Source organism: Lissotriton vulgaris, chromosome 2_1 (genome assembly GCF_964263255.1).
Source record: "Lissotriton vulgaris chromosome 2_1, aLisVul1.2, whole genome shotgun sequence".
Lineage (NCBI taxonomy): Eukaryota > Metazoa > Chordata > Amphibia > Caudata > Salamandridae > Lissotriton > Lissotriton vulgaris.
Window position 1 is genome coordinate 150828489 of NC_141687.1, and position 24778 is coordinate 150853266.

The 24778-nt window shown below is 45.4% G+C and overlaps 1 protein-coding gene across 5 annotated transcripts in view; it reads right to left on the reverse strand.

The window, feature by feature from the left end:
* Positions 1 to 24778, reverse strand: part of CLIP2 (CAP-Gly domain containing linker protein 2) — a 385636-nt gene that overhangs the window by 61822 nt on the left and 299036 nt on the right. For all 5 annotated transcript variants that reach the window (XR_015308346.1, XM_086954601.1, XM_086954599.1 and 2 more), the window contains one exon: positions 2886 to 3042. Coding sequence is in view for 4 of the 5 variants with exons in the window: in XM_086954601.1 (XP_086810727.1) it covers positions 2886 to 3042 (157 nt within the window). In the remaining variant the exon portion in view is untranslated. The remainder of the gene's footprint in view (positions 1 to 2885; positions 3043 to 24778) is intronic.

Genomic DNA, 24778 nt, shown 5'->3' on the forward strand with positions numbered 1-24778 from the left:
TCTGATTGGTTCAGGGAAAAGTGTGGGCATTTTTTACATAACAAAGGAAATGGGTTGCAAAAGGGAAATGGGACTAGGTCTCTTTTCAGTTTGCTATACTACTAAGCACTGCTTTTTTATATACCGGAGACTCCCGTCTCGACGACGAGGAATGATTCAGGCATGTGAATCTATGAAAGTTCCAATACTGGAGTAACTAGGATTACAGGTAAGTAACTTATCCCTCCTGCTCATCACAGACACAGCTGTTAAATGTCGTCGTCCTGCGACCTGTGGGTCAAGTTCTTGATGTTAAGCTTTATTTCCTGTATGACCACCGCCACAAGATGTGGCAGCTTCAGCCTCTCCTCAATACTACCTCTGTCTGAACTGAGAGACCTCCTGCTTCTGAATACCAGATTGTTGTGTGGGTTGGGCCTGCTATCTTTATTTGTGATTTGAACATCCTGTTAGTGGTGAAATATATTTTTGCTGCCGAATCAGGGCCGGACTGGGAACCGAAACCGGCCTTGGCAAACTGCTCGGTCGCCCCCCTGGTGGGTGGCGGGTAGTAGCTGAGCTGTGTGAGAGGACCGGTTTCGGCTGACTTTGTTTCAGAGGGGCCGATATTGCCGCCCTTCGGTAACAAAAACGGCTCCCACCTTGGCGGCTCACCGGGGAAACGCCTGGTGCCCGCTATGGCCAGACCGGCTCTGTGCAGAATGTAGAATTATCCCAAGACCAAACTGTATTGAACCTTCCCTTGCACGAAGCCCCACCCTGCCTATAAGGGTAACTCCTACATGCTGTTGCTGGAGAAGTACAGACACACAGTCCTTCTTCTTCTTGCAAGGTTTGCATGCAGATGTCTGTTGATGTAGGAGACTGTATTCATTTAATTCGAGCACCCATCAGTTATTAAGAGGTCATGTATATTTTATTTGAAGATCTTGAGCCTACCCTTGGCTGCCCTTGGATTGGACTGGGACCCCTTATTGAGGATACATTGTTCCTTCTTTAAGCCACTTTGACGCTTATCCTTCAGATCGAAGAAGAGGTAGAGAGTGTCAACTACTTTAAGGCACTTTTCAGCTTTAATTACCATGTATGGAATAACTGTTGCCTTATAGAAGAAGAAATACAGAAATTTGAGATGAGATAGCTAACTCTCCTGCAATAGCTTTAGGATTCGCGACAATAGCTTTAGGATTTGTGACAGAAAAGTTGGATGCCTGCGCCAAAATTCTGATTCAAAATAGAATGCCTTTTAATGATCTCTTAACGGCCAAAGGGAGTGGGGGTGGGGTGGGGTGGGGGGGGAAGGTTGTTCATTTCAAAACTTCTCTTTGCATAAATGAGCACATACACATCATTATGGAAAGTGTAAAAAAAAGAAAATAAATTACATGAAATGTAAAGTGTCCCAGATTTGAACCGAATGGCTTCCAGATATGGTATAGGAAAGTCTTTCGACCACGGCGCATGAACATATTCAAATCAATAAATGCAGTCATTACAGTTGTGGTTATTATATACATACCTATTAGACTAATATAGATCATCATCTAACGCTCTTGTAAAAATAAAAGTTCTGAGAATACTTTCATGCTTGCAATTTTGAAGTACGATGAGGAAAGTGACCACGAAGGTTTACAAGGGGAAGTGATCAGGCTGTTTTCTATCGGAAACTTTCTTCTTGGAAAATAGGGGGTTGTAAAACCCTAATCATGTATTTTTAATTGTGTCACACTCATGTATTCCAATGCTATAAAGTATTGTTATTTATATATATATATATGACCATCAATGTATTGTCCATTTATAATCAAATACGGATTTTCCTTTGCAATTGTTTAAAACATCTAGGAGCTCGGAATAAGCGTGCTAATTTTCAAGATTCAATAAGGCCCAGAAGCATGTTATTCAAGAATATATATTTGCACATTTCGAAGAAATGGAACTTCACTTTTAAATCTGATAAGCGGAAGCGGGATTTTAGGAAAATAAGGAGCTCAGTATTGTATTTATGAAAGAAATTATCTCCCCAAGGACGCCTTGCACTTCCTCAGAGAGGGAATTCTGCCACCTCCACATTAGATATGTTTTTTCCAAAAGTAACAAGTTTTTGTCATGTGGTTAGATATGTATATGTATGTATGTGTATGTATTGTGTTTAATGCCCTTGTGAAGGGCATTAAACACAATGAAAGCTCTTTGATTCATCTAAACTTCACTGGACTAGACTAAACCGAATCCCATTATTAACAGTGAGAGCAACGCGAGGTCACTAACTCAGAACACACTAGTGCAGAGATCGCCAACCTTTTCTATAATAAGAGCTACTTTTGTGAATTAAAAGTTATGCTCAGCTACTAGCAAAAATGATCGGTGTTTCAACAGTGATCACTTCAGCCAAGATTATGTTAGTGGCCACTGCATGTAGGATTACTAGCAGTAACAATCAGGTGCATCAGGCAAGGTCACCGGCAATTTTCCTCCCCCTCAAAAATTTTTATTGATTTTAATTTTGAATGCCTCTGCTTGTCATAGCAGTCATATGCGCAATCTCCCCTGACCCAAGAAAGACCAACATTAACACGACTTCCCAGCGTTGTGTAAATAACCATTTAGAAATCAGTCTTAAATATTTTTTTATGCAAACATTAGCTCATCAGTTCTGAAAATAGCCATATATTATGCCTAATTCAACCAAAGAAAAGCTTTCATTTACTAAGTTTGGATACACAGCGGAGCTATTCACAGATAGCTTTAGAGATACCAGTAGCTACCTGTTGGAGAACCCTGCACTAGAAGAAAAAAGAAAATGTAGTAAAAAAAAGAGGAGGTTGGCTGAAATGATGTCCAGCCACTTGTGAACAATCAGTAGACATTGCACCATTACTTACCGTTCCTTTTTGATGAGTTCTTGGCTTATCAGGACTAACTGACCAGATGCGTCATGTGTTTTCCTAGACAGAGCCTCCAGTTCAGTTTCCAGCCTCTTCTTATCTTTTGATAGGCTATCAACCTTCTTATCACTGGCTTTACATTTATTTTCCATTCCTAATGGGGGAAAAAATAAGAAAATGCAAACATAATCAATCAAGAAATTTATGTACACAAGTTAAATTATTATTTGATTACTTTTAGGCTTTGCTGTTCAGCAACTGTTGTTTCCAGTGGTGAATGATTAACTCTGAAAATGATCATCGTCTAACAGCAACAGTCCAAAACATCATTTGTTACCTCCTTTGCTCTTGTCTTTTATAGTTTCTCTCATGGAAAGTACCCTTCCTAGTAGCCATTACTTCTCTCAGGGATGTTAATGAGATAAAAGCTCTTACCCTGCAAGAGCCTTTTTTCCAAGGACATCATGAAAGGGTAGTCCTCAGGACAAACGTCAAATTCCTGCCTCGGGTGGTCTTTTTCACCTGAATCACACTATAGAACTGTGTTCTTCCTGCATCTGGATTCAGTAGCAAAATGATCTCTTCAGACATTAGATATCAAAAGGATGCCTATGTATTATATTAAAACGCAAAGCCCTTCCATAAAACACAACAGCTCTTTGTCTCTTTCTCAAAATCATATAAAGGCGCTGGCTGGTCACATGCAGACAAACATGTTATGCTAAACAAAAATACCTTTTCCTATCCCTCCCAGGCCTCACTAAGCCTGTATAAAAGGAGCTTCTATGGATTTCTTGAGTAACATTCCTATAGCTGACATGTGCCAGGCAGCTACGTGGTCTACTCCACACGCATTTACAAAACATTAGTGTATGGATGGTTTAGCTTGCCAAGAAGCTAACTTGGTCAGGCTGTTCTTCTCACACTTTTTCAGTCCTCTGCAACATCCTCAGGCTAACCACCACGTGTGGGAGAACTGCCTGCACAGCATGTTGTAAAGTATGAATCAAGGCGTTGAAATCCAATAAAAGGGTTTAATACGTGAAGAGAAAGGCACAGAGCATCCAGGAAGGAGGAGAGCAGGATCAAACTGCCAAACAGGGAATCTGGAACATAGAACCAGGGAGGCTCACGCAGGAGCCAGGTTCTAGTTCCAACAAGGAAATAAATATATAATCAGGAACATCACAGAAGGGAAATAATAGAATGCAACACATCTCCCTCCTATAAAACAAGCAGAGCTGTACAGAGAAGTGAAACATTAGGACAGGAACCTAGAAGGTAAAACAACAGGTCTGGCATTGGTTTTGACTCTATGAGCCACAGACTGAGAATGTGGAACGTTGTTACTGTCATGATGAGTAGGACTCTGAGCAGAACATTTGTCATGAGGAAGTATCTGAACAGGACCAGGAGGAACAGGCTTACACTTGGCAACCTTTCTAATGTTCCAGGCTCTGCCATCTTGAGTAATGACAGAGTTTCTGAAAACTTTAACAATCTTAATGGGATTGCTGAACTTAGAGAGACCTTTGAGAGTGAACCCAGGTTTCTTGATCTTGACCCACTCACCCACAACAAAATCAGGAACTCTCACATTCATTTTGCGGTCAAACAAAGTTTTCATAGTGTTCTGCTTGGTTACAACACGATTGGCCACTTGCGAAATATCCAAGTGATCAACCTTAACATCTAGCTTCTTAACCCACCAAGGACAGATATCGGAACTAGGAGCTCTCCCTCTTAGAAGTTGGAAAGGACTGACCTCCGTGACAGCATGTGGGGTGATGCGATACATCCAGAGTCTTTCCCTTACCACATCCTTCCAAGACTCTCCCGAAGAACAAGCAAGCTCCACAGCATTTTTAAGGACACGATTGAACCTCTCAACCTGGCCATTTTCCCTAGGTTCATACAATGAGGTAGTGTGATGCTTGATGCCACAGGAAACAAGAAAATCCTCCATGTCTTGGGAGACAAGTTGGACGCCGTTATCAGTAACAAGGATTTCAGGAGAACCCTCTCTAGCGAAAACTTCCCTAAGGAAGGAAATAATAACTGAGGTGGTGGCACAGGAGACAAATTTAACTTCCGGCCATTTGGTGTGGTAGTCAACTAAAACCAAAGCAAAACGAGCACACTCAGGAAGGCGATGAAAAGGACCAGAGATGTCAAAAGCTAGTTTTTGCCAGGGATGATCAGGCCAAGGAACAGGACTTAGGGGGGCAGAAGACACCTTAAGCATCTTATCACTATTGACACAATCCACACAGTCACGGACAGTTCTGTCTACCATCTTGTCAAGGCCTGGCCACCAAAAGTTGGTCCTAATGAGACGTTTCATAGAGGACATCCCAATATGAGACCTATGGGCCAAAGAAAGAATCTTGTTGTACAAAGAAGCAGGAGGAATCATTTTCCCAGCCTTAAACAAAATCCTACCCACAGCCTCAATCTCAGACGAAACTTGACAAAAAGGGGCAAATTCAGGTAACACAGATTTATCCTTGGGCCAACCTTTTTCCAAACAGTCAAAAATAAATGAGAAAATAGGATCTTTCTCAACTTCCGACATCCAGTCAATCTCAGAGATACCCCTGAAATCACTAGAAACATAGTCATTGACCACAGAAACAATATCAATTTCACGATTATCTGGGTTGGAACCAACATCAGGGCAAGGCAACCTGGAGAGGAAATCCGCCGTGACATTACTCCTACCAGGAACATACAAAACCTCAAAATCATACTCCTGCAACTTTGAAGATAAGCGTGCAATGCGAGCAGTTGAGTTCCAACCTCCCCCAGGAGACAAAATTCCAACCAAGGGCTTGTGGTCAGTTTTAAGAATGAATCTGTTGCCCCAAACATAATTGCGAAAATGCTCCACAGCCCATGTGCAGGCTAACAACTCCCTTTCGATGACCGCATACCTCCTCTCAGTGAGAGATAGGGTCCTAGATGCAAAGGCAACACACCATTCTTCTTTGCCAGAAACCTGACCTAACACAGCTCCAAGGCCATAACAACTGGCATCCACGGTGATAATGCACTTCTTGTTAAGAGAGAAGGATCTCAAAGTGGGAGCATTGATGATATCTTCTTTGATAGAAGAAAAGGCAGACTCCTGTCTTTCCGACCACACAAAGTCTGAGGACTTCATGGTAAGCTCCCTGAGGGGTTCCATTTTCGTGGCGAAATTGCGAATGAACTTACTATAGTACTCGCATAAGCCGGCAAAGGAAAGCAATTTCTCCTTGTTATCAGGAGAAGGGGCTTTTACAATGGCATCAACAAGGGAACGCTTGGGAACAACACCGTCAGCAGACAAGGTGTGACCCAAGTATTCGACACTCTTACAAAATAATTTACACTTGTTAAATTTGAGGGTAAGACCAGCATCACATAACTTGTTGCACACATCCTTAAGGTGGAGACGATGATCATCCACATTCTTTGAAAAAATGAGGATATCATCCTGGAAACACTTTACGAAGGAGCTAACCTCTTTAAAAATATGGTGCATGGCCCTCTGAAACACCGAAGCGGCGGAGGCTAGGCCAAAAGGCATCCGCTTGAATTGAAAAAGGCCAAACGGAGTGATGAAAGCGGTAAAATGCTTTGCATCATCAGTCAATTCGATTTGGTGATAAGCGGAACGCAAATCAAGGGTAGAAAAAATGCAAGCACCATCCAACAAACATACCATTTCGTTTATATTAGGGAGAGGGTGACAATCAGTGATCAAGTTGGCATTGAGAGCCCTTAGGTCCACACATAACCTGATACTTTTATCGGGTTTTTGAGCCAAAACGATGGGCGAAACCCATTCAGAGGACTCCACTTCCTCAAAGACACCTCCAAGGATCATGTCGTCCAATAAGATCTTGAGTTCAGCTCTTATACTGATGGGTACACCCCTCAACTTTTGTTTGACTGGGATGGCACCGTTTTTAACTTTGATCCTATGGGAAAAACCTCTAAGTTTGCCAAGTTTCTCAGAAAAAACTTGAGGAAATAGCAAAGGGAGGTCTTTCTCGAGATCACAGACATTCCTGGAAGATTCAGATCCATCTATTCCGTGGTCACGATGGAAAGAAGAGTTTATTACCTATTTAAAGGCCATTGATGGTGAACGTATGTCTGCTGAAAGGAAAAAAAATATTTTTCTCCACTGTTTAGGTTCAGAGGGTCAAAATGTATTCAGAACTCTTCCACCTATGCGTTCTGGAGGTGATCACAATGTTTATGATGAAGCATTGTTACGTATTGAATCTATTTTCAATACGTAACAATGCTTCATCATAAACATTGTGATCACCTCCAGAACGCATAGGTGGAAGAGTTCTGAATACATTTTGACCCTCTGAACCTAAACAGTGGAGAAGAATATTTTTTTTCCTTTCAGCAGACATACGTTCACCATCAATGGCCTTTAAATAGGTAATAAACTCTTCTTTCCATCGTGACCAGGGAATAGATGGTTCACCTTTAGTCTGTAGAAACTTGCTAGGAGGATCAAATTGCATGGTAAAATAGTATGGTTACACTAACTAAATGTATTAACTATATATTATAGAATAGTGTAAGTAAGTCTTAAAACAGTAATGAATAGTCTCAAAAATAACACAAATAGCAATTGTTTTCCAAAGAAAAAAATGTAAGATGTCAAAAATGAGAAAATTTAAATGAAGTTGATGTCCAAAAAACGTGAAATGTTGCTAAAAGTTAAGTAGAGCAAAGGTTTCACAGTCTAGTAAAATTTTGAAGACATGAGTCTTTCCTGAAGGTAGATTAAATACGAATCTTACAATGCCAAAGTACCAACCAGTTTGTAGAGAAGTTGCTTGCCGAGTGTGTTGAGGTACAGAGAAGAACAGGATAGCTGCCGTTTAGTTCAGAAACAAGGACAGCAGAAGCGTGTCAGATATAAACGCTCCCAGCTGAAGCGTGTCAAGTATCAAACGCTCCCAGCTCAAACGCTCCCAGCTTCCGCTAGCGCGGACTTCTTCTTACACCTCACTGCGCAGAAAGCAAGACTGGCGTCATACAGGGCCGACACTACGAGGCTCTGAACGCTGCTTTGTGACGTGGGGCAAGAAGAAAACAAGGCGCATCAGCGTTAAAAACAAGGTGACGCGTTGAGCGCGCTGCGTTGGCTGAAAGAATGCTGGTTGGTTGTTATGGCAACCAGAAGCGCGTGACGTCGTCGAAGAAATGGTGGCTATGGTAACGGCAGTGGCAGATCTCGGCAAATTAGAAGAAACGTAGAAAATTCATAAAATCTGAAGAGTACATACCAGGAAGCTGGCGATCGGACGCTTAAGTAGATAACTTTTTAAACAGCGGTCCGAAAATGTAGAAAACGAAGAGGTAGGCCGGTTCGTTTTTTTGAAGAGGAATATTTCGCACCTGTGCCTTGTAATGCTGCAGAAATGTTCCTCAGGTTCTCCAATCGTCGCCAATTTGTAAAGTATGAATCAAGGCGTTGAAATCCAATAAAAGGGTTTAATACGTGAAGAGAAAGGCACAGAGCATCCAGGAAGGAGGAGAGCAGGATCAAACTGCCAAACAGGGAATCTGGAACATAGAACCGGGGAGGCTCACGCAGGAGCCAGGTTCTAGTTCCAACAAGGAAATAAATATATAATCAGGAACATCACAGAAGGGAAATAATAGAATGCAACACATGTGTATCTACATGCCGAGTACAGAAAATGTTACTTGCTTTGTAAGCATCTGTTTGTGGCAAAAACAATCTAACAATAGGGCTGATGCGTTTGCGCAATACCAGTAATAGGTGGACTCACTAGTCCTCGTGACTTAAAATGCTTTTTTAAAGAAAAACAACTTGCAACTCTAGATGGCAGGAGTATGCACAGCATGTGTATCTATAGCTACATATACCACAAACGGCGTGCTTTTAGTGGGTGTTTCCTGTTAATGGTTAGATGAGACTCTCCACTGCTGTGATATTCAACACTTTTACACAAAACATTTAGGGAGATAGAAAAGGATATGTGGACACATCTTTCATCAGTGTATGTTCTCTCAACACTTGTATATCACTTCAGCATTCCAAAACGAGTCAAGACAACTACCATTCACCAACAACAGATGAGGATAGTTATCTCACCCACTCTCCCAGACATCTCAAGGTGAGTGCATACTTCCCCTCTCAGTTCAGTACTCTGAGCAGCCTCAGAAATTCTACTAACAACGCATGAGAACATATTTTCACGATCTATAATGTGAGCAACTTCATGCCACACTGTTTTGCAATTTCTTTAGCGCCTCTGCTATTTCTGGTGAAAATGTTTGCTTTTCTACTGGCAGGCTGGCTTTACTCTTTCTCTCCAAGTAGCGCCCCTTAGTCACTGAGCGATAATTAGCAGATCAAACTGTAAAGAGCTTGAGATTTAAATATAAAGTACGTGAGTTCCTTTAAACTGTGATTTGTTTGTGGAGAAAAATGCTGAGATAATACAACCCTTTCAAAGAAATAAAAAGCTGCAACACATATCTTTCAGGTATTTGTTATGCGCCCTCTCTGGCTGACATCTAATTCTCTAAATCTTGTGGAACCACTGAATTTTACAGCCTGTTTCACAAACACTAAGGTCCTCCAGTTCAACACTAATGAGTTACTTGATCTCCTCGTCTCATCTTCTTGTCGAATGACTATAAATGTCATTGCGCCAGATATGCGATTTCAAAGTATTTTATATTGAGAAAATACCTTGGTTATGCATTTTGCGAAGAAGAGGTGAGGGCAGCAAATTGCCTCTCCCTATTTGGGTATCGACTCCTAGGGTCTGGGGGGTAGAGAGGCTACCCACATCCTGACCTTCCATGCCAAATCCAGACTGAATACATTTCTGTATTAGATATTGTGGCCCTCGTGTGAATGTTGCCCCAAATGCTCCCATCTTTCTCCTTGCTTGTGCTGGTTCATCAAATTGGATGCTACTAAATCATAGGTCCCTGAAAGGGAATACTAAATTTTTTGTTTGTAACAAAAATATACTTTTACATAGATGGGCTGTTACTCTACGCTTCTTTCAACAGCACTGGCCATGTCCACCAGGATATATCAATCTAAATAAAAACAACCATTTTTCGCAGTGCTATGATCAGGTAAGCACCCTAAACACTTTTTTGTTTGCAGTGTTAGACAGCGCATACTTGACCCAAAGTTATTGGAGCGCTTTCCATGAGCACCAGTTACCTTACAAAAGCATACATTCATTTTTTGGTAGGCACGGGGAGATTAAGTGATTTGCCCAGGAACATAGGATGTTTAGCCGACGCCTAAACTCAAACCTGTTTACCCAGCTCCAAAGTCAGCAGCTCTGACCCCATCCTCTCCTTCATCTGCTGGAGATCCCATATGACTGACATGGACCACACAGTCACACTTATAAGGACTGCGGAGCGATGGTGTGTTTTGAGTTCTTCATGAACGGAAATATTTATAAATATTACCTACTGGCAGTCGCTTGTAGGTAGTCATAGGGCCTGGTTTTGCTAATAACTTCACCTATGTTTGACAGATATTAGGAACATTTTCAAAACAGGTGTGTAACTCATGTCAGTTGCTGTCTAGAAAGTTGTGGGATGATTCGTCAAGCAGAGGCCGAGAAAAAGGGGGAGTCCCAAAACACTTTATCCCCATGCAATTTCACATAGGGGTTTTAGACACGACTACAGCCCAAACCGCTGAACGGAATTAGATTTGGCAGAAATGTATAGATGAAAGAGTGCTTTTTGTAATTTGGTGCAAATCTGCTCAGTAGTTTTGGAGTTATTAAAGAAAAAAAGATGTATATATATCTAGACATGTGGGTATTCCATGGAGGATCCACGTTCCAACAACAATGCCATGATTGGCTGGCCGCAACCTCAGAGAGAAGTTGCGGCTGCCATTTTGTCAATTGGGACACGGTTCATGGGGGGGAAATAAAATCTAAAAAGAATATAAGGTATCAGGATTGAGGACCGATGGAGGGGTCTGTGAGGGACCCTTCATGGGCAAGCAATTGTCCTAAAACGTTTTATTTTTCTTGCACGAGGATCCGGGGATCAACCGTGGTGATCAGCATGACCCCTGTGCAAATCCGCTGTGGATTCGCTAATCCAGACACCAGTTGAAACAAACATTTGCGATGCAATAGGTCTCCCAGTTAGAGCTATTGGCATTGTAAATGATAAAAGTTTTTTGTTTTTGTTTTTTTTGTTTGAGCAAAGTACATGCCTGCTGCTATGGTAGACTGAGGTTCTGAGTAATAAAATATCTGCCTTGCTGATTTAAGGAAATGATAATTCATCAAAACACCATTTGGGTGTATGAGGTGACTGATGGAGCAATGTCCGAGTGTGCTGGCCTTCCCGCGCTCCATCATCCACCTCCGTTCTTGGGCTCCTGGCTGGCGGCATACTGACAGCCAAGACATAGAATAAGGAACCAAGAAGCATGACAGTGTATGGCTCTGGAAGGGTTTGGCAAGATGTTAAAGTGGAAGAGCCTTACAATACCAAAGTAGCAAAGTTGGTTCTGGTGTTCTGTTGGTCCTGGTCCTAGCACTATTAGTGCCCCACAAACCTCTTACAAGTCTGGCCTGCTGACAATGTTGCAATGCAGGAGATCAACAGAGAGCACTGGGGAACAACGTCTTCGACATTGCAGATACGAGTGAAGAGAAGGATTGCTCACCATTTCCCCCCACAAACAACTGCATGCTATGTCAGGTGCCCATATATCCACTCCAACTTCACACTGCTTTGAACCCCTTCACTCACACCGCCTGTTGCTTCAGACATAAGGGCCTTATGAAAGCAGCGGTAAGAAAGTTGTGGAGGACTTTGCAAGACTAGCAGTAGTACACTGGCACAACCCTGTTGCCTTTACATCACAGAACCCAGCAGAAGCGGGCCATTAAAGTTAGGTTCTAATTTCACTTACTCAAAGCCATAGGTATAGTTATCTCAAGTCACTGTAACTTGGGCAATAAGGTAACTATAACTCGCTCCCTCGTCATGCACTACTAAATATCTCAAACATTACATCACTCATTACATCTCCTATCTCATCATTGATAATATCACTGCAACATTTGCAGTGAATTTATTGATGATAAAACTGTGCATGGCGGGGGCACGAGTTATAGTTACGTGAGATGACCATGACTATAACTGCTGAATTTATATGGTTTAGTGTGTGTAAAATCTGAACCCAACTATAATTTCCCTGTAACCTTTGTTTTTTCAGTGATGACAATTAAATGGCATCATTTATAGCTCACATTTTTCCAGTGTATATGTTCTCTGAAATGTCTTTTAACTGTTATCAATGATGACATTTAACAGGTCATCTATGAATTCATATGCGAGGTCATGAGCAGAGCATGACTAGGGTACAAGCTGTGGTTAGTTTACCTAAACATAACTGATTAATTGTAGCTCTTTTAGGTTTTGTTTGTAAAGTTAAGTGCACGTTCACTGTGTTTTTTAAATGAATTCCTGAAGTTTTTTTTAAACATATGTTAAACAAACTACATCTTCACTTTAACCTTGTTTTTTCTGTTTATTTCAGTTTTTCCTTCATGTACAACATCCAGCAGTAGTTGTGCAGACGTTGTGCGAGAGTCCAACCTGTGCTGCCTATGGCTGTGTCCTTTAATTGACTCACACCCTATGGCCGCTGTACACAGCCTTTGGTCACATCCATCATGCACAGGCTTTTGATCATAACCACAGAGCCTGGCCATTAGCTAAGCTCTGGGAACAGGTCGCTGCAGACTATCAAACCCCGCTGAGGGTGGCCCCGGATCTGGACAAGCGTTTGTCGCACCCATTCGACCTTTCCTGACACCACATTTGACGCAGAGACCCAGCTCTGTGTTGTCAGGGACAAGAATGGGACTGGCGTCGCCGGTGGGCGCCAGCCAACCTAGCTCCAATCCTGTCCCGACGCCCTGTATCTGGTCAGGTGATCACCGATGCCGAGACTGGCACAGACTGAGCCTTTTGGCTCTATGTCATATCCTCAGTCTAATTAGGAAGGGCTAGGATTGGAGGAGGATTTGGGAGGGATGCAGGATCCCTTGAAAGTCCCATCTTACACAGAAGAAATAGACTGGTATGAGGAACTGTGTGATGCCTGGCATGCTTTACCCTCCTAACCAGGCCACGGAGGAGGGACCTTCCTTTGCCATGGTGTGGCAGTCAAGACCAATGTCTTAACATAGGTACTGCAGTCTGGTGTCTCTACCTCGGAATTTAATGAGGCTTGACCGCTGTTCTTCTGGGGACCTGGTCCAAACTCAGCACAGGGGCTCTGTGAATAGAACAATCGCCCGCCACCTCCGCACTGTACCTGCCGACCTGGCTTTCTTTATCTCTCACCCAACCCCGAGAGCTTGGTGGCTCAAGCCTCTACTTCCCATGGTGCGTTCCCTTCTGCACCCCCCAGATGGGCAATCCAAGAGGCAGGATAGCTTGGGAAAGAACAAAAGAATTCTTCCACCCGCCTAGCATTGTGATAAGTACACACTGCATGCCTATTGGGCCGTTACTCTCATTCCATGTGAGAGACGGTCGTGCAAGTGCTGCCACAAGTCCGGAGGAGGCCCCGACTGTACTCTCCCAAGCTGTTGTAAATGGGAGGGATGCAGCAATGTGTACTATACGATGTGGCCTTGAAACAACAGTCTTGCTGGGCAGAGCGATTTCCTCAACAGTGGCCGTTAGGTGTCACACCTGGCTGAAAGCATCTGGCTTCTCAGGGGTATCCAAGCAAACCTGATAGACATGTCCTTTGATGCCTCTTGTCTCTTCGGAGACAGGACAGACGCAGCTCTGGAGCGCTTCAAGGAGCCGTGGGCTATAGCCAAGTCCTTGGGACTCTCTGTAACATCCTGTCCTGCATCCGCCTTTCGCTCCTACAGAAGGGATTTCCAACCACACCAGTATTATCCTAGCCAGAGGACCATGCAAGTCCTGCAGCCTCTGCGCTGCCATGGGCACGGTTTGGCCCGCCCCGGTTTGTCTGGCGGCCAAAAGTCACGGCAGGCCACAATCTCCTCTCCTTCCACCACTTCCAAACCTTCAAAGTCTGATCCTCCAAGATCATGGGAGTCCAGTTGGTGGCAGGATATGCTGTCACCTCCACCTCTGGCGGGACATCACCTCAGACAGGTGGGTTTTGCAAATAGTCTGAAGGGATTACTCCCTCCCCTTCCAGACTACCCCTCCTTCCATGCCTTCAACATACGAAGGGCGGAAGATCTCCTTGCTTTGCTTGGAGAGGAAGTCAAGACTCTATTGGCCAAGGGAACGATAGAGAGGGTTCCTGGGCCAGTAATAGGCTGTGGTTGCTAATTCCGCTATTTTCTAGTTCCCAAAAAGGATGGAGGCCTTCGTCTTATTCTTGACTCTCGAGCCCTCAACTACTTCCTCAGAAAAGAGAAGTTCAGGATGCTCACTCTTGCTCAGGTACTTTCTGCCCTGGAACGGGGAGAATGGATGGTAGTGTTGGACTTGCAGGACGCCCATTCCCATATCCCACTCCTGCCGGCACATAGTCGATGCCTGGGGTTTATATTATATATTTATTATATTATATATTAAACAAGACTTACCACCCTGTGGGTATGAAGTCATCTTGACGCAATGTACTAGTCACCTTACCTTGTTTTGCACTGTGTACTCAGGGCCGAGGCACTCTTTCTTAAGCCTGTTATTCCGCGTGTCAAAACTGACACGCTACAAGGATGGGTTGATATTCATGCAGTTGTTAGGGTCCCAAGAACTAGGTTATGCCATGTTAAATTTTATCAGATCAGCTTTTAATATTAGGAAAAGGTATGAGACTTCTGGATGACTTTAAATATTTTATGTGCACTGTGGAACGGACCCTTCCCCTACCTCTATTGGGCGATGGCTCAGTACCGACTCTCTGGGCTCCGATGATGATCCCACCGCGTCCCTGGCAACCCGGCATACTCCCCTTTCTCTTTCCATGCAGGAATCGAATACGAGTGACGACAAACCGGAAGTACCTGTCGCTGACCCCGGAAGTCCCGCCTATGGTCCCGGACCGGAACCCGGAAAAGGACGCCGCGGAGAAGGAGCAGAGTTCTTGACGGCGGACTCGTGGCAGGAGACAGCATACCAAGAACTGGAGGCGGTGGACGGAGATAGCGGAGACCAAGGAGAGGCGAAGACCGGAGGCGAGGAGGAAGAGATCTGGAGCGAGGACTGGTGGAGTCCCCAGGAGGTGGCTGGAGAGCGGCCGCAACTCGGAGAAGAGTTGCGGCGGGGCATGTGAGTACCCTGTCTCCTGAACTTCAGGTCGACTTGTATAGTAGTGTATATAGGCCATCCCCTCACCGTATAGCACTCCTAGGAGCACTGTATATATGCACACTCCCCGAGACACTGTACATAGAGAATTCCCACACCGTATCCCTCACTAATTTCACCCTCTGCCTTTCTCGCTTGTATTCCCTTCCGTCTTCGACCCTTCCGATCCCTCCTCACTCTCTCCTTTATTCCATCACAAACCGGGTGTTGGTGTCAACGGTCAGAATCCAACAACGAGGTCTAAACTGCCCTATTTTGTCTCTCTTTAACTCCGAGGGCCACCGGATCCCCAAGTCTGGAAGAAGAAGACGTACCACGCAAGCTCATCCCGGATTATTCCTCCCTGACGACTACCTTCAAGGACCTTTCCTCTTCAATCCTTTGTTGCCTGTACCCCTACAAACCCCACATCTGTGTATGATAATAAAAACAGCTAAGACATAGCTCACTACATAAGGCCTCCACGCCTGTTATTCCGGTCCGCCCATACCCAAAGCCCACAGGTGGTGTCAGAAGTGGGATACACCGGAAGCATGGAGGCGGCGGTAAAGAAGCTGGCCGAATGCCAGGAGCAGATGGGAAAGCTCATGGAACAATTCCTAAAGACAGCCGAAGAGGATCGTGGGCAACTACACGATGTCCTGAAAGGTCAAGGCACGGCACAAGACCAGGCCCTAGGAAAACTAACTGACGTGTTGGGACAACAGAGGCCCGTTACCTCCCTTCCGTCGGTGGTCTTACAAAAGTATGTCCCAGGCGAAGATCCGGACTTTTTCTTTACAAACTTTGAACGTCTGTCCCACGCTGCTGCTTGGCCAGCCGACCGCTGGGGTCACTATTTGGGTCCTTTGCTTACCGGAGAGTTACAGGCGGCCTACCAGCAGGCCAACATCCAGGGACAGACCCCGTATGCTGATATAAAGGCATGTATTCTAGAGCGGCTAGGAATCGACGAGGAAACTTATAGGATACGCCTCAGACAAGCGAAGGAAGGGCCACAAGAAAACCCCAGGGCTCTCTCCTTCCGTATCCAGGATTTGGCTAATCGCTGGCTGAAGCCCGCCACCTCCTCCAAAGACGATATTTTGGCTAAAATATATTTGGAGCAATTTTTGGCTTCCTTACACCCCTCCACGCAGAAGTGGGTACGCCAGCACGCCCGCCTGACGCTGGAATCAGCCGTGGAAATCGCCAGCGCTTTCAGTCGTGCCCAGGAGACTCCGAGGATAAAGGATGAACACCCAACCCGAAGCCATCACCCCAATCACATCAGAGCCCAAAGACCTTCACTACCTAGAAAACCAGAACCGACTCCCCTTTTTCCATACCCAGTCCTACCACGACAACCGACCCCAGGACCCCAGTGCTATCATTGTGGGGGTTACGGTCACATCGCCAGAGTATGCCCCCAGAAAGAAGAACCCATGGAGGTGTGGCTGGTTAGAAATCTAGTATGTGACACCCCGGAGATGGAACCACCTCGTTTTCACTGTCCGGTGAGGATTGACGGACAACCATTAAGCGCTCTGGCTGATTCCGGTTGCCGGCAAAGCGTATTGCGCCCTCAGGAGCTGCCGACTCGCATAGGACCAATGACCGGTACAGTTGCCATCCAATGCGTACACGGCGACACCAAGACTTATCCCACCGCCAGGGTACGGGTACAACATCATGCAGACCAAGGAAGCCTTCTGAACGTAGGCCTGGTACCCAATTTACCGGAACAAATAATTCTGGGCAGCGACTACAGCGGACTCCCTCACCTCCTCCAGAAAACAACAGACTCACTTGAGAAATGGTGGGCAGAAGCACCGTTTCCCCAAACCGGTAACAGTACGGAAATGCCGGGTAAACCCTACAAAACCAAGAGCCAAAAGAAGAAGGAGAAAAGAAATCACACTACCGCATACCCCATTCAAGTGAACGACCATCCCTGGGAAACTGATAGGGAGTTCCGGGCGGCTCAGCAGGAAGACCCCACATTACAGAATGCCTGGAACCGGGCTCTGGATAATGAAGACCCTCTTCAAGTAGGTCCCTACTTCTATAAACGGAATGGACTATTGTACAGAAAGGGCAGCCCTCAGCAAGCCTCACAGTTGTTAATCCCCGGCCCCTTTCAGGAGAAAGTGTTGTTCCTGGCCCACAGCCACCTATTAGGGGGACATTTTGGCGATGTAAAAACGGGACAATCCATCCTAGACCGGTTCTATTGGCCGGGGGTCTACCAGCAGATAAAACGATACTGCCAGGAATGTCCCGTCTGCCAGAAAAACAGCCGATATCGCCCTCCCCGAGTACCCCTCCAGCCTATGCCCCTCATAGACGTTCCCTTTAGTCGGGTCGGCATGGATCTTATAGGTCCTCTGCTTCCTTCTAGAAGTGGGTGTCGATACGCCATGGTCTTGGTCGACTATGCCACTCGTTTTCCTGAAGCAGTGGCCCTACGCCAACCTACAACCCAGAACATTGCAAAAGCCCTTATTTCAATATTTTCACGAGTAGGTTTTCCCCGAGAGATCCTAACGGATCAAGGGACCCCCTTTGTCTCCTCCCTTATGAAACAGGTATGTTCACAGCTTGGTGTAAAACAGATAAGGACCTCTGCTTACCACCCCCAGACCGATGGCCTAGTCGAACGCTATAATGCCACCCTGAAAACCACGCTAAAGAAACTACTGGCCCTCGAAAGCAAAAGATGGGAAGAGATGTTACCCCTAGCCTTGTTTGCAATCCGATGCAAGGTCCAAAGTAGCACTGGTTTCTCCCCCTACGAACTTTTATATGGGAGGGCTCCCCGAACCCTGTTGGACATGGCAAAAGAAGCCTGGGAGGCCGAACCTGATCGCACCAAACCCCTCCCGGAATATGTTGCTAACCTAAAAACTCACTTGGGACAAATAAGAGAAATCGTGCGTCAGAATCTGCTGACGGCACAGGCCTCTCAAAAGCGTCAATATGACAAGGGAACTAGGTCCCGTTCCTTCAACCCGGGTGATCTGGTACTTCTCCTTCTGCCATCCTCAGACCATAAACTTCTGGGTCAGTGGCAGGGCCCTTTTGAAGTCCTACGACAGGTAACCCCTGTGACCTATGAAATAGAGTTAGATCCTCAACGAGGGGTCACCCAGATTTACCATATAAATCTCCTAAAACGATGGGAAGGACCCCGACCTGTTCTATCCAGTCTCGCTACCCCAACAGTCCTCCCTTATGAGGTCTGTTTTGATCCCGACTTGCGGGAACCCCAAAGAGAAGACCTACGTACTGCCTTGACCTCCCTTCAGCAGGTGTTTTCCTCCTTACCAGGTCATACCTCGGTCATAGAACATTGTATTCGGACTGAACCTGGAAAAACCGTGAGACAACGGCCATATCGAGTTCCAGAGGCTCGAAGGACGGTGATCAAGGAAGAGACCGACATGATGCTGAATATGGGCATCATCGAACCGTCCATCAGTCACTGGAATTCCCCTATTGTTTTGGTACCGAAGCCGGATGGCTCGGTACGGTTTTGCATAGACTTCCGGGAGGTCAACAAAATCTCCTGTTTTGATACATACCCGTTACCCAGGGTAGATGAAATGGTAGAACGCATAGGCAAGGCCAAGTTCATCAGTACCCTTGACCTATGTAAGGGCTATTGGCAAATCCCCCTCCGCACAGAGGACAAAAAGAAAACAGCCTTTTCAACCCCGGATGGCCTGTTTCAATTTAAGGTAATGCCCTTTGGCCTTCACGGTGCCCCCGCCACCTTCCAGAGGGCCATGAATCAGGTCCTACAACCTCATTCCCAATACGCCGGGGCATACCTGGATGACATTATCATATATAGCGACAATTGGGCCCAACACCTACATCACTTACAAGAAGTCATTAACTCGCTGGGAAGCCATGGCTTTACCATTAATCCCTCCAAGACCACACTGGCCGCTCAAACCGTAAAATATCTGGGGTTCCTCCTGGGCGAGGGTGTCATCAGACCACAAAACAAAAAAATAGATGCCATACAATCCATCCCCTTTCCACAAACACGGAAGGAACTAAGGGCTTTTCTGGGCCTCCTGGGCTACTACAGGAGGTTCATTCCCCGCTTCTCACAGACAGCTGCTCCCTTAACAGATCTCCTCAAAAAGTCCACAAAAGCTGAAGAGGTCCTACGCCATCCAACCCCGGAATTGCTTCAAGCCTTCAGCCAACTGAAGCAGTCTCTGGTTTCCGAACCCGTTCTAGTTAGTCCCGACTACACCAAGGCGTTTATCCTTCAAACGGATGCTTCAGACCAGGGTATAGGGGCCATACTGTCCCAGAAAGACAGAGACGGTAACGAGAGACCAATCCTCTACCTTAGTCGGAAACTCTTTCCCCGGGAGCGGAATTATGCAGTAATCGAAAAAGAGGCCTTGGCTATTAAATGGGCCGTAGAAAGCCTTCGATATTACCTGGACGGACGCGAATTCACCTTATATACGGACCATGCTCCATTAGAATGGATGGCAAGAAACAAAGGACACAATGACCGTGTTCTACGATGGTTCCTTACTCTTCAGCCCTACAGATTTAAAACACTACATCGGAAAGGGGTGGAGCAGGGAAATGCCGACTACTTGTCTCGTTACCCACCCCCAACAAACCCTAGTAGAAAGATGGCTAGGGGAAAGGGATGTGGAACGGACCCTTCCCCTACCTCTATTGGGCGATGGCTCAGTACCGACTCTCTGGGCTCCGATGATGATCCCACCGCGTCCCTGGCAACCCGGCATACTCCCCTTTCTCTTTCCATGCAGGAATCGAATACGAGTGACGACAAACCGGAAGTACCTGTCGCTGACCCCGGAAGTCCCGCCTATGGTCCCGGACCGGAACCCGGAAAAGGACGCCGCGGAGAAGGAGCAGAGTTCTTGACGGCGGACTCGTGGCAGGAGACAGCATACCAAGAACTGGAGGCGGTGGACGGAGATAGCGGAGACCAAGGAGAGGCGAAGACCGGAGGCGAGGAGGAAGAGATCTGGAGCGAGGACTGGTGGAGTCCCCAGGAGGTGGCTGGAGAGCGGCCGCAACTCGGAGAAGAGTTGCGGCGGGGCATGTGAGTACCCTGTCTCCTGAACTTCAGGTCGACTTGTATAGTAGTGTATATAGGCCATCCCCTCACCGTATAGCACTCCTAGGAGCACTGTATATATGCACACTCCCCGAGACACTGTACATAGAGAATTCCCACACCGTATCCCTCACTAATTTCACCCTCTGCCTTTCTCGCTTGTATTCCCTTCCGTCTTCGACCCTTCCGATCCCTCCTCACTCTCTCCTTTATCCCATCACAAACCGGGTGTTGGTGTCAACGGTCAGAATCCAACAACGAGGTCTAAACTGCCCTATTTTGTCTCTCTTTAACTCCGAGGGCCACCGGATCCCCAAGTCTGGAAGAAGAAGACGTACCACGCAAGCTCATCCCGGATTATTCCTCCCTGACGACTACCTTCAAGGACCTTTCCTCTTCAATCCTTTGTTGCCTGTACCCCTACAAACCCCACATCTGTGTATGATAATAAAAACAGCTAAGACATAGCTCACTACATAAGGCCTCCACGCCTGTTATTCCGGTCCGCCCATACCCAAAGCCCACATGCACAATATATTACTTGATTTTAAAATACGGTCTGGGGGTAGAGAGGCTACCCACATTCTGACCTTCCATGCCAAATCCAGACTGAATACATTTCTGTATTAGATATTGTGGCCCTCATGTTAATGTTGCCCCAATGCTCCCATCATTCTCCTTGCTTGTGCTTGTTCATCAAATTGCATGCTGCTAAATCATAGGTCCCTGAAAGGTAATACTCAATTTTTTGTTTGTAACAAAAATATACTTTTACATAGATGGGCTGTTACTCTATGCTTCTTTCAACAGCACTGGCCATGTCCACCAGGATATATCAATCTAAATAAAAACAGCCATTTTTCGCAGTGCTATGATCAGGTAAGCACCCTAAACACTTTTTTGTTTGCAGTGTTAGACAGCGCATACTTGACCCAAAGTTATTGGAGCGCTTTCCATGAGCACCAGTTACCTTACAAAAGCATACATTCATTTTTTGCTAGGCACGGGGAGATTAAGTGATTTGCCCAGGAACATAGGATGTTTAGCCGACGCCTAAACTCAAACCTGTTTACCCAGCTCCAAAAGTCAGCAGCTCTGACCCCGTCCTCTCCTTCATCTGCTGGAGATGCCATATGACTGACATGGACCACACAGTCACACTTATAAGGACTGTGGAGCGATGGTGTGTTTTGAGTTCTTCATGAACGGAAATATTTATAAATATTACCTACTGGCAGTCGCTTGTAGGTAGTCATAGGGCCTGGTTTTGCTAATAACTTTACTTATGTTTGACAAATATTAGGAACATTTTCAAAACAGGTGTGTAACTCATGTCAGTTGCTGTCTAGAAAGTTGTGGGATGATTCGTCAAGCAGAGGCCGAGAAAAAGGGGGAGTCCCAAAACACTTTATCCCCATGCAATTTCACATAGGGGTTTTAGACACGACTACAGCCCAAACCGCTGAACGGAATTAGATTTGGCAGAAATGTATAGATGAAAGAGTGCTTTTTGTAATTTGGTGCTAATCTGCTCAGTAGTTTTGGAGTTATTAAAGAAAAAAAGATGTATATATATCTAGACATGTGGGTATTCCATGGAGGATCCACGTTCCAACAACAATGCCATGATTGGCTGGCCGCAACCTCAGAGAGAAGTTGCGGCTGCCATTTTGTCAATGCGGACACGGTTCATGGGGGGGAAATAAAATCTAAAAAGAATATAAGGTATCAGGATTGATGACCGATGGAGGGGTCTGTGAGGGACCCTTCATGGGCAAGCAATTGTCCTAAAACGTTTTATTTTTCTTGCACGAGCATCCGGGGATCAACCGTGGTGATCAGCATGACCCCTGTGCAAATCCGCTGTGGATTCGCTAATCCAGACACCAGTTGAAACAAACATTTGCGATGCAATAGGTCTCCCAGTTAGAGCTATTGGCATTGTAAATGATAAAAGTTTTTTGTTTTTGTTTTTTTTGTTTGAGCAAAGTACATGCCTGCTGCTATGGTAGACTGAGGTTCTGAGTAATAAAATATCTGCCTTGCTGATTTAAGGAAATGATAATTCATCAAAACACCATTTGGGTGTATGAGGTGACTGATGGAGCAATGTCCGAGTGTGCTGGCCTTCCCACGCTCCATCATCCACCTCCGTTCTTGGGCTCCTGGCTGGCTGCATACTGACAGCCAAGACATAGAATAAGGAACCAAGAAGCATGACAGTGTATGGCTCTGGAAGGGTTTGGCAAGATGTTAAAGTGGAAGAGCCTTACAATACCAAAGTAGCAAAGTTGGTTCTGGTGTTCTGTTGGTCCTGGTCCTAGCACTATTAGTGCCCCACAAACCTCTTACAAGTCTGGCCTGCTGACAATGTTGCAATGCAGGAGATCAACAGAGAGCACTGGGGCACAACGTCTTTGACATTGCAGATACGGGTGAAGAGAAGGATTGCTAACCATTTCCCCCCACAAACAACTGCATGCTATGTCAGGTGCCCATATATCCACTCCAACTTCACACTGCTTTGAACCCCTTCACTCACACCGCCTGTTGCTTCAGACATAAGGGCCTTATGAAAGCAGTGGTAAGAAAGTTGTGGAGGACTTTGCAAGACTAGCAGTAGTACACTGGCACAACCCTGTTGCCTTTACATCACAGAACCCAGCAGAAGCGGGCCATTATAGTGAGGTTCTAATTTCACTTACTCAAAGCCATAGAAATCCAACAGTTATAGGTATAGTTATCTCAAGTCACTGTAACTTGGGCAATAAGGTAACTATAACTCGCTCAAAAAACAACAGGATGTGTGGAGGGTCAAAAGGGAATATTTACCGACCTGTCTGCTCGCTCCCCAGTAATCAGAAAAACACAAAAAGAGTAGAACAGGTCAAAGGGTATACATGATGTGTTATCTTCCAGCGTCTAGTGAACGTACGCCCCTTTCGGCTGGCGGTTATTTAAGAGCAGATGACGGCCCGATGAGTGCCTCCACTACCGCTTGGCTCCACGAAGGAGGTACCGACGGACAGGTGAGTGTCCCCATGGACTCTCTTCAATACCATCACAAGATGTTCTAGAGGAACTCTTCAGTGTTTGCACTTTGTATACTATGCTTTAATTAACAAGTGGGGCATTTAGCTGTGTGTGGACCTCAGTGGAATAGCTAGGTACCGAGCACAAGTTCGTTGGGTTTGTGTGTAGAGCAATTGGCTTGGACACGATAGAGTAGTGAGCTCATTGTGTCTTTTTTCTACACCACAGAGCGGGGCCTCATGCTCCCGAGCGGTTGCCGGGTGAGGTGAGGTCTTCACCCACACAATGCTGGGTGAGTATCACTGTGAGGAAATGCCTCTAAGTGATGTGGCTATTATGCCCATTTTATTCATGCAGAATGTCAATTATTCATGCAGGTGTTCTGTCTATACTGTCTCTCTGAGTGCAGTTGGTTGTGTCTGTGTTATTCAGTGTTGTTATCCAACATCCTTTTGTTTTATTGATAGGAAGAAGAAATGCTTCTTTACCATCAGTGGACGTCTAACCACTAAGGTTCCTGGTGGATGTGTATCCTTCTACCAGTAAACTTATCGCCATTTTTTCATCTAATGTGACATTTGTAGTTACAGTTGCAGTAGCTTATTCACAGTAACAGGTCCTGAAGAATGCCGGGGAAATTCCCCTTTGGCAGAAACATGTTGACCGTAATACACAAGCGCCACAAGGTAGTCATACTACCTGGCGCGGTTTTTATCTCTTGACACACGGTTTTCTGTATACACATGGTTTTAGAGCCAGTGTAGTCAATTTTATCTATCACCACCACTTCAGCACTGCACACCATCTTGTCCACTGTTTTGGCAAACATCATGGCTTTTTTTCTGACATCCAACTCCAAACTGGCACTTTATGGCCGGCCAAGACACGGATTGATCAGCAACTCCCACATGACGTATAATCCACCGAAAGGGTGGTCTGATGGGATTGATAATAGCTTTTTGTTTTCCAATAACTCCCGACAACACTGGTCCGCATATGCAGCCTGCTGTACCATAGTCACTGATATAGTCACACACCACCCTTTGACCTGTTCTACTCTTTTTGTGTTTTTCTAACTATAACTCGCTCCCTCGTCATGCACTACTAATTATCTCAAACATTACATCACTCATTACATCTCCTATCGCTTCATTGATAATATCACTGCAACATTTGCAGTGAATTTATTGATGATAAAACTGTGCATGGCGGGGGCACGAGTTATAGTTACTTGAGATGACCATGACTATAACTGCTGAATTTATATGGTTTTGTGTGTGTAAAATCTGAACCCAACTATAATTTCCCTGTAACCTTTGTTTTTTCAGTGATGACATTTTAAATGACATCATTTATAGCTCACATTTTTCCAGTGTATATGTTCTCTGAAATG